Genomic DNA, 10,246 nt, shown 5'->3' with positions numbered 1-10,246 from the left:
TACCAAGGTCGCCCTCGACCTTCCCAAAACTCCTACCAAGTTAGTTAGACAAATAGTCCTCCTTCAGTCTACCAAAATCCTCCTCCAGTCTACCAAAATCCACCCACAAATTACCAAAATCCATCTCCCACTTACCAGAATCATCCTCCACTGTATCAAATTCCATCTCCTCACTACCAAGGTGTTTCTCCAAGCTGTGCTAACGTACAGTCGAGCTACAAATCACCCCCTCCTGTTTATTAAGTCCAAGCTCCACTATACCAAAATTTCCCTCCAAATTACCAAGCCCCATTGCCAAACTACCAAACAAATCCATATCCCAGAAATTAAGCTCCCCGTCCCAACAACAGAAATTATCAACAGATGCCTCCTTCACAAGGCAGTATGATCCACCTCGACCTAGATTCGAGAAAAAGCCTTCGAGGAACTTCACTTCGCTCGTTGAAAGCCGAACAAAACTGTACGAGCGAAGGCCGGATATATCCACCCAATGGGGCCCAAACTGATGGATACTAGTTCTAAGTTCTATAGGCCTGATCAAAGATGTGCTTATCATTCCAAGAGTGTCGGGCATGAGACTGAGGACTGTATCAACCTCAAGCACAAAATTCAGGATTTAATTGACCAAGAGGTGGTCTCTCTCCAACCAGCTGCACCTAATGCCAACACCAACCCTTTGCTGAATCATGGAGACGACAATGTTAATATAATAGAGACAGATAATGATTGGTGCGTGGCAAAAGTGATAAGTCCAATCGTTCATGACGAGTTGGAAAGGTCTGTGGCTTTGTTGAGTATCAAAGAGAAAAACAAGTTCGTTATCTTGACACCCGCAAAGGTTGTTGCCTTGGTGCTATCAAAAACTCTTGTCAGGCCACAATTTGTGATTGAAACTGCTGCCTCTCAGGGTATGACCCATTCTGGGAGGTGTTATACTCCTGAAGAGTTGGCTCTTGGAGGACAGAAGAAGGATCAGGGAAAAAGGCCAATAAGCAAAGGCCTTAGTGGAGGAATTCTGGAGAAAGATGCAGCCAAATGATTATTCGATTGTTAAGCATTTGAAGAAGACTCCAGCCCAGATATCGGTGTGGGCCTTGCTGATGAGCTCTCACTTGCACAGGCAGGCCTTGATGAAGGCTCTTGATGATACATATGTGCCTGTGGGCACAAGTAGCGATAATGTGGCTGCTATGATCAACCAAGTCATCCGAGGGCATCGAATTAGCTTTTGTGATGACCAGTTGCCTTTTGAAAGGAGGTTAGATAACAAGGTGCTGCACATTACTATTATATGTCACGACAAGGTCATAAATCGCGTCTTGGTGGATGATGGATCCGGTCTGAACATTTGTCCATTGTCGACACTGCGACAGTTACGGTTTGATTTGGGGAAATTGGAGCAAAACCAAGTCAATGTAAGAGCCTTCGACGGGGTACAGAGAGACACGTTGGGAGCGGTGAATTCGGTCATCCAAATGGATCTGGAAGAATTTAGTGCACAGTTTCAAGTCTTAGATATTGACACCAGCTATAACCTTCTTCTGGGAAGGGCTTTCATTCATATGGCTGGAGATCTACCTTCTACCCTTCATCAGATGATGAAACTCGCTTGGAAGAATGAAGAGCTGGTTATTCATGGTAAAGAAGTCACTCTGGCAGACAGGCGCCAATTGTCGATGAAGTGTCTCGAGGTCCTGATTTCTATACGATGGAGCTGGTGAATGCCACCGGTGAGGATTTGGCCCCAGAGCCTCCTGTGCCTGCCGTGTACAAGATGATAGCCACTGTGATGCTGCGGAATGGTTTTGAACTAGGTTTTGGATTGGGAAGAAATTCCCAAGGAATTGTTGAGCCAATTCCGGTCCTCGTCAAAGAAGTTAGATATGGTTTGGGGTACGTCCCTACAGATGATGATATGAAGGCGAAAAAGAATATTGATCAAGCATTGTCTAAGCCAATCCCTCATCTGTATCAATCATTCCCGATCCGGAAGTACACCGAGCACGACGACCTAGGGAAAGGAATCTGCAGCCTTTTCGAAGAGATTGATGTTGTTATTGAGGAAGAGGTCGAGCTTGAAGGATTCCGCAATGCTGAGGCTGGGGAGACGCTGCAGAATTGGACCTCCATGCCGATTCTGATACCCCAAACTCCTTGGTAGAAGGACATCATTTATGCATATTTGAATCGGTGGCGGTCCGGAAGAGGCCCGAGACCCACCATTTTCCATTTTCTTAATTGCTTGAATTTTTGAAATTCCCTCGTGATGTTTGAAAAAGGCAACATGGCCCTTTTGCCATGGCCAAAGTTTGAATTATTTCCAATTTGAATGAAAGTCTCTTTTATTGAAAATTTATTTATATACTTATTTGCTATATTTTACTTTCCTAACTTTGTTTGTTTATGGTTTCAGTAATATAAGTTTTAAACCTGCCAATGTCATGTCATGTCACGAGCTGAACGAACAAAATGAGGCAGGTGATAACGAGGCTAATGATTACAAAGAAGAAAATGAGGTACCGGAATATGTTGCTGAGGAATTTCTGCAGTTTGAAATTAGCACAAACTGAATTTAGAGGAAACTGAAACTGTAAATCTGGGGGACCAAGAGTGTGTAAAAGAGGCAAAAAACAGCGTTCACTTGAATGAAGCTCAGAGGAAGGATCTAATACATTTACTCACCGAGTACATTGATGTATTCGTCTGGAAATTCAGCGACCTGCTAGGGTTGAGTACCAATGTTATGACTCGCAAACTGCCGATTAATCTAGGGTTCAGTCGGGTGAAGCAAAAAACTCAGAAATTCAAGCCTGGTTGAGTTTAAAGATCAAAGAAGAGATTACCAAGCAGATCGAGTCTCGACTAGTGGAAGTGACATAATACCCGACTTGGTTGGCCAATGTTGTTCAGGTCGCCAAAAAAGATGGGAAAACAAGAATCTCTGTCGACTACAAGGATCTAAACAAAGCCAGCCCAAAGGATAATTTTCCGTTGCCAAACTTCCATATTCTGATCGATAACTGTGCTAAGCATAAAATGCATTCGTTTGTGGATGGCTACACAGGTTATCATCAGATTCTGATAGACGAAGAAGATGTAGAAAAGACAACTTTTATTACACATTGGGGTGTATATCATTATAGGGTGATACTATTTGGCCTCAAGAATGCTGGTGCTACTAATTCATAAGAGATTGAGGTGTACGTAGATGACGTCATAATCAAGTCCCGTAAGAGTTCGGACCACTTGACACATCTAAGGAAGTTTTCTGATCGTTTGCGTCATTACAACTTGAAGTTAAATCCCGCCAAATGCGCTTTTGGAGTTCCAACCGGAAAGTTGTTGGGATTTATAGTCAGCAGAAGGGGTATTGAGCTCGATCCTTCCAAGATTAAAGCAATTCAAGAGTTAACTCCACCGAAGACAAGAAAAGAGGTGATGAGTTTCTTAAGGAGGTTGAACTACATCAGTTGATTCACAGATCAATCAACCGTGGTGTGTGAGTCTATCTTCAAGCTGTTGAAGAAAGACGCTCCGACAAAGTGGACTGAAGAGTGTCAGGTTGCTTTTGATTCTATTAAGAACTATTTGTCCAATCCACCGGTATTAGTTCCTCCTCGAGAAGGGAGTCCATTGTTGTTGTATTTGTCCGTCTCAGATAGTGCATTCGGATGCGTACTTGGTCAACACAACGAGACAGGGAAAAAGGAGCGATCCATTTATGATATAAGCAAGAAGTTTACTCCATACGAGCCTCGTTACACTCTTTTGGAGAGAACATGTTGTGCTTTGACTTGGCTTGCCCAAAAGTTGAGACATTATTTGTCTTCTTATACTACATACCTCATTTCCAGAATGGACTCGCTGAAGTATATTTTTGAGAAGGCGATGCCAACCGGAATGTTAGCTAAGTGGCAAATGTTGTTGAGTGAATTTGACATTATGTATGTGACTCAGAAGGAGATAAAGGCACAGACCTTGGCTGATCATCCTGCAGAAAATCCTGTTGACAAAGAGTAGGAACCGCTCAAGACTTATTTCCACGATGAAGAAGTATCGTTTGTGGGTGAAGATAATTATGAAATATATCCTGGTTGGAGATTATTTTTCGATGGAGTAGAAAATCACCAAGGAAAAGGTGTCAGAGCAGTCTTAGTATCAAAATATGGTCAGCACTATCCCATGGCAGCTAAGCTCCGATTTAATTGCACGAACAACATGGCTGAGTATGAAGCTTGTATTCTTGGTTTGAGAATGGCCATTGACATGAATGTCAATGAGCTACTGGTTATCGGAGATTCAGATCTGTTAATTCATCAGGTTTAAGGAGAATGGGCCGTGAAAAACTTGAAGATTATACCTTACGTGCAGTATGTACAGAAGTTGTGCAAAAGATTTCATAAGATCGAGTTCAGACATACTCCCAGAATACCAAATGAGTTGGTCGATGCTTTTGCCACCATCACTTCAATGATTAAACATCCAGATATTGATTATATTGGTCCTCTGGTATAGAGCTGAAAGAACATCCAGTCCATTGTTCACATGTTGAAGCAGAACCAAACGGTTTGCCATGGTATTTCGATATAAGGAAGTATTTGGAGTCCGAGATTTATCCTTAAGATGCTACGTCCAACCAGAAGAAGTTGATACGCCGTATGGCTCTCAATTTCTTTCTAAGTGGAAAAATCTAGTATAGGAGGACTCCAGATTTAGGTCTCCTCAGATGCGTCGATGCTGTTGAAGCCGCGAAGCTTATTGAACAGATACATGCCGGAGTTTGTGGGACGCATATGAATGGGCTCACTTTGGCAAGAAAGATCCTTCGAGCCGGTTATTTCTAGATGACTATGGAGAATGATTGTTGCAAGTTTGTGTAGAAATATCATAAATGTCAAGTGCACGACGATTTGATCCGAGTGCCGCCTCACGAACTTAATGCTATGAGTTCACCTTGGCCATTTGTAGCTTAGGGTATGGATGTCATCGGTCCGATAGAGTCAGTTGCTTCAAATGGACACAGATTCATTTTGGTTGCTATTGACTATTTCACCAAATGGGTGGAACCAGCTTCTTACAAGTCAGTAACCAAGAAAGTTGTAGCTGATTTTGTTCGCAACAATCTGATATGCAAGTTTGGAGTACCAGAATCCATCATTACTGATAATGGTGCAAATCTCAACAGTCACTTGTTGAAAGATATATGTGAATAGTTTAGGATTACTCACCGAAACTCAACCGCTTATCATTCTCGAATGAATGGAGCTGTAGAGGCTGCAAATATCTGAGGAAAATGATTGACAATCATTGAGGCTGGCACGAGATGTTGCCATATGCTTTGTTGGGTTATCGAATGACTGTTAGAACGTCGATTGGATCCACTCCATATCTGCTAGTATATGGAACAGAAGCAGTCATACCTGCTGAAGTTGAGATACCGTCTTTGAGAATCATCCAGGAAGCTGAGTTGAGTAATGCTGAATGGGTGAGCAAGAGAATTTACCAATTAACATTGATTGATGAGAAGAGAATGGTTGCCGTTTGTCATGGTCAACTATATCGACAGAGAATGATTCGTGCTTTCCACAAGAGAGTCAGAGCCAGAATTTTTGAAATCAGTCAGTTGGTACTTAAGCGCATTTTTCCTCATCAAGAGGAGTACAAAGGAAAATTCGCACCAAATTGGCAAGGTCCTTACATGGTTCTCAAAGTATTATCTGGAGATTCTTTGGTCCTATCGGATATGGATGGCATCGTATGGCCGAAACCGATCAACTTAGATTCTGTCAAGAGATACTACATGTGAAGCTTAGTTTGTATTTCTGTCATTTCCTTGTATGCAATCTATTTTTTCTTGTATTTGATTTGTTTAAAGTTATATCCCTCTTGTAACGAACTACGTATGACCTGAATTCTCAAGAATGAGATACGTAGGCGGCCTATGTCGGCCTCGATCACCCCATTTATCCTTTTAAATATTTCTTTGTATTTGAACTACGTTTGACCTGAATTCTCAAGAGTGAGATATGTAGGCAGCCTACTTCGGCCTCGGCTGGTCTCTTTGTAAATTTCTTATTAATGTTAATCCTTGAGGGGAACCACGTTTAACCTGATTCCTGCCTCAATGGGATACGTAGGCGCCACAAGAGTTCAGTCATTTCTCCCGTAAGATTTCTATTTTTCTTTACAATAGAAACTGGGACAGAATTTTGAGAGGGACTCAAAAATTCTCGAGAAGAAGAGTTTTTCTCAATAAGCCAAGACTAAAGATATTTTAAGATTTGCAACCGTGACAAAATTTTTGAGAGGATCTCAAAAATTTCATGATTTGCTCACTAACAGTCAAGGATAAGCCGAGACAGTTAACTGGGACGGAAATTTTGAAGGTGGCCTCAAAATTTTAACATGGTTTTATCGACAGTCTAAAGTGGCTCTGAAAACTCCCTAGCGAATAATCAGATTGACCTCCAAGTATCAGACTCAAAGAAATTCGAGGAGTCTGACGTGACATGATACATGACACTAACCTTTTTCAAAATACTACATTTCTAGAATACTTTCCTTAAATTTTCCGTTTGTGTTTCATTTGGTTTTGGCATAAAATATTTTCTCTTATCTATCAAGAGTTGGGGAATCAGAAAATCAACTGGATATAGATGGACAAGAAGCAGACAATCAAAGAAATCGATACAGATCAGTTTATTTTGAAACTGACAATTTTCTGTGGATGCAGGAAATATTAACAATTTTGATGGATGCAGGAAATGTTCTATTGATTATATCAACGACTTGGGAGTGTTAACATTATTGTTTCATTGAACGTGAAGGCTATAATGAAGATATAACTGTGATTCAAAGATGAATTAGATGAAAATCTGGAAAAAGCTCTCCTAGAATTCACAATTCTTCTGTGGATGCAGGAATTATTTTATATTGTGCATATCGAAGGTGAAAAATCTCAAGAAAGAGTTTACGGTTCTCGTAAATGACGTCATCTACATCATATTATTAGATATGATATTATTACTACCCGAAGGGTCATCTATTTGTATTGTCGGTTGAGATGATACACTACCCGAGGGTCATGTTATTTGTATTGTTGATTTAGATGACACTACCTGAAGGGTCATTTTACCTTTATTTTCAATTGAGACGATATGATTATCCAGAAGGCACCCAGAAGATAAATATGTTGCTCGATTGAAGTACTTTCTTCATTTGGTACCAAGGATGACATCAAGAGAAAATTCATGCACCGCGAGAAGATATTCATGCCTAGCAGAAAATTATGCATCGCGAGAAGATATTCATGCCTCGCAGAAAATTATGCATTGCGAGAAGATATTCATACCTCGCAGAAATTTATGCATCGCGAGAAGATATTCATGCCTAGCAGAAATTTATGCATCGCGGGAAGATATTCATGCCTCGCAGAAGATCATGCATCACGAGTCAAAAAATATGCATCGCGGAAGATCAGGCATCGCGAGTCAATATTCATGCATCACGAGTCAATATTAATGCATCGAGGAAGATCATGCATCGCGAGTTAATACTCATGCATCGTGAGTTAATATTCATGCATCGCGAGAAGATATTATGCCTCGTAGAAAATTATGCATCGCGAGAAGATATTCATGCCTTGCAGAAATCCATGTATCGCAGGAACATATTCATGCCCCGCAAGAAATCATGCATCGCGAGTTAATATTCATGCATCTCGGAAATCATACATCGCGAAAATCATGCATCGCGAGTTAATATTCATGCATCGCAAAAAGTCATGCATTGCGGAGAACAAATCATGCATTGCGTAGAAGAAGTCACCCCTTGCAAAAGAAAACGCATGCATAAGTCATGCATTCCAAAAGAGAATTTTTGCACTGCCAGAGAAGGAAATCGTGCACCTCAAGAGAAATATTTATCCATCAACATCAACTGCATCTTTTATTTGGCAAGAATGGACGCCAAGAGAAATCATTAAAGACAACGTCAAAATAAATATCAACACACTGCATAAGCTTTTATTTATTTTAACATCAAATGAAGAGTACATTGAAGATTATATTGCAATCATAATACATAACCTTATTTGTTTTACGTCAAACTGATCGAGTTGACGTCAAATTTTGAAGGAGAGCGACTAAGTGTCAACACGGTAAAAGACACTGTCTCCATTTGAATTGCATTTTTATGCTGACGAGTTTTATCTCAGTCTTTGTCAAGAGCATCCGAAAGGACGAATTCTTCGAAAAATCACAGGTGAGGATGACATAAAAAAAGGATGCAGCACAACACGAAACTTTTTCTTACCAGCGAAATGGGACATAGTCCAAAGAGGAATGTCAAACTCTTAGGACGCGAGCAGAGGAGTGACTTCCACCACAATCAAACCACACCCCTATCAGAAGGCATATGGGTTTTTCTTCGGGTTTTGTCAGTTTCAGTCTCTCATCTGGAATTTTTTGGTATTTTTTGGAAGCAAGTTTCCAATCTGAGTGATAATGCTCAAGGAGTCTTGGAAACTATGTCTGTGTAAATTCTTACCTATGGATGTGAAGAGTTCCACCTTCATGGCTAAGAGGTTACAAGCCTCCTTTTCATACTTGACTTTATTTGTCACTTGTCCAAAACCAAAGGTTATCTAGCGTAATAAATTTCTTTTTCAACCGATCGAGTCAAACTACAAACAGCCTGATTCTTAGGTTTAAGGATATGTAGGCGGGCTCAATGTCCAAAACTCGGTTGTACTCTAAAATTCGCTCTTGAATCTTATTCTCGAGCATTCCGTTCCCCTCATAATTCGGTATCGGTATGACTTTTAAATTCTTTCAAAATTGTGAGTTAAATCAAACGTATCGAACTACAAATGGCCTGACTTCTCATATAGCCTGAGATATGTGGGAAACTCACTTTCCGGGGCTTGGCCACAATTCCTAGAATCCGTACCAAATCCCTTTCCCAAATATGAATATGTGGTTGGTCAAAATTGGATTAGTCAATTTCATTTTCCTCGCATTTCTTGCATCAATCCAAGTAAAATGAGGGACAATTTTTGACACCCAATTTTGACCGCCCACCCAATGGAAATTAATTCTCGAGCTTCTTGATTTCCAAACGAGTTCAAATAATTAATGTTATAAAATTCAAAACCTTTAAGTCATTTTAAAATTACTTTAGTCGATTTTCTTAGTTGTATAAGAAATATATATGTATGTATATTACTTATAAAATATACATCTATATGTATATGTTTTGCTAACTCTGTATATCATTAGTTTATTTTATAAAATATTCGAAAATCGTCTCAAGGAGATTTTTAGTTTTTAATCTTACTTCACATTTGGTTAAAATAAATTTCGGCGAAATTAATAATTTATATTTTTGAGTCTTTAGTTTTACTTGAGTTAACTGTTTTATCTTGTTTAAATTAAGAAGCTCGTCAATTAATTAACTTCAATTCAATTTATTTAAATTTTAGCCAAATTTTCTAATCATTTCAATTTGGTTAATTTTTAAATTCGTTTGGCCAAAATTGTGTTTAATTGGCTGAACCCCCATTTCAAATCTAATTTTTTCCCAATTTGTTAAGAACCAAATTTGGGCCTATTGATCCATTCAAGATTAATTCCCAGTTCAGCTAGTTCACCAAATTAATTCCAATTCATTAGATACATAAGCCCAATGTCGTTAGCTCTTAATTGCCCTCGGCCCAATTCCTTTATCCAATTAGCTTACTCGGCTCAAAATTTTATCTTCACAAAGGGACGCAGCATCGAAACGACAAAAAGCTAAAAGAGGAGAAGGGGAAAATTTGGCGCGTCGTATGACGATAATCCAAAAACCCTCCTTCACAGCGTGAGTAACAGCTTCAAGCGACGCCAGCAATTGCGTCTCACTCGCGTCGAAATGTGCGTCTCAAGGTCCTTTTCTCCTTTTGCTCGTGCAGCAAGACGGAACCGCCTGCACCTCTATCCTTGCAGCAATGTCAAGATTCCTTGACTCGCGCGGATGAGCGCCACATCGAGTACAAGGACGTTGGGAATAAATCCGAGTCATCCACTGCCCCTGTCGTCCAGATTTCGCGTGATTTGGGTGAATTTCTCATCCTAGAACAACTGTGCCGTCCTTGCGGAGAAAATTTTCAAATATTGGAATTGAAGTGAATGTCCAATTTTAACCCAATCTTAGCCAACAATTCTCCCGCTTCTCCCATTTGATAACCCAAAAAATCCCTTTCTATATA

At 40.0% G+C, this 10,246-nt stretch overlaps 1 protein-coding gene across 1 annotated transcript in view; it reads left to right on the top strand.

The window, feature by feature from the left end:
- Positions 1-5,323: 5,323 nt before the first annotated feature.
- LOC114074457 overlaps positions 5,324-10,246 on the top strand; it is an 11,546-nt gene continuing 6,623 nt past the window's right edge. Inside the window, exon 1 of the mRNA XM_027912470.1 lies at positions 5,324-5,755. Within this exon, the coding sequence (XP_027768271.1) occupies positions 5,324-5,755 (432 nt within the window). The remainder of the gene's footprint in view (positions 5,756-10,246) is intronic.

The sequence above is a fragment of the Solanum pennellii genome, chromosome 10 (genome assembly GCF_001406875.1).
Source record: "Solanum pennellii chromosome 10, SPENNV200".
NCBI classification, from domain to species: domain Eukaryota; kingdom Viridiplantae; phylum Streptophyta; class Magnoliopsida; order Solanales; family Solanaceae; genus Solanum; species Solanum pennellii.
Note: the sequence above shows the minus strand (reverse complement) of the source record. Positions and strands in the feature narration are given on the sequence as shown.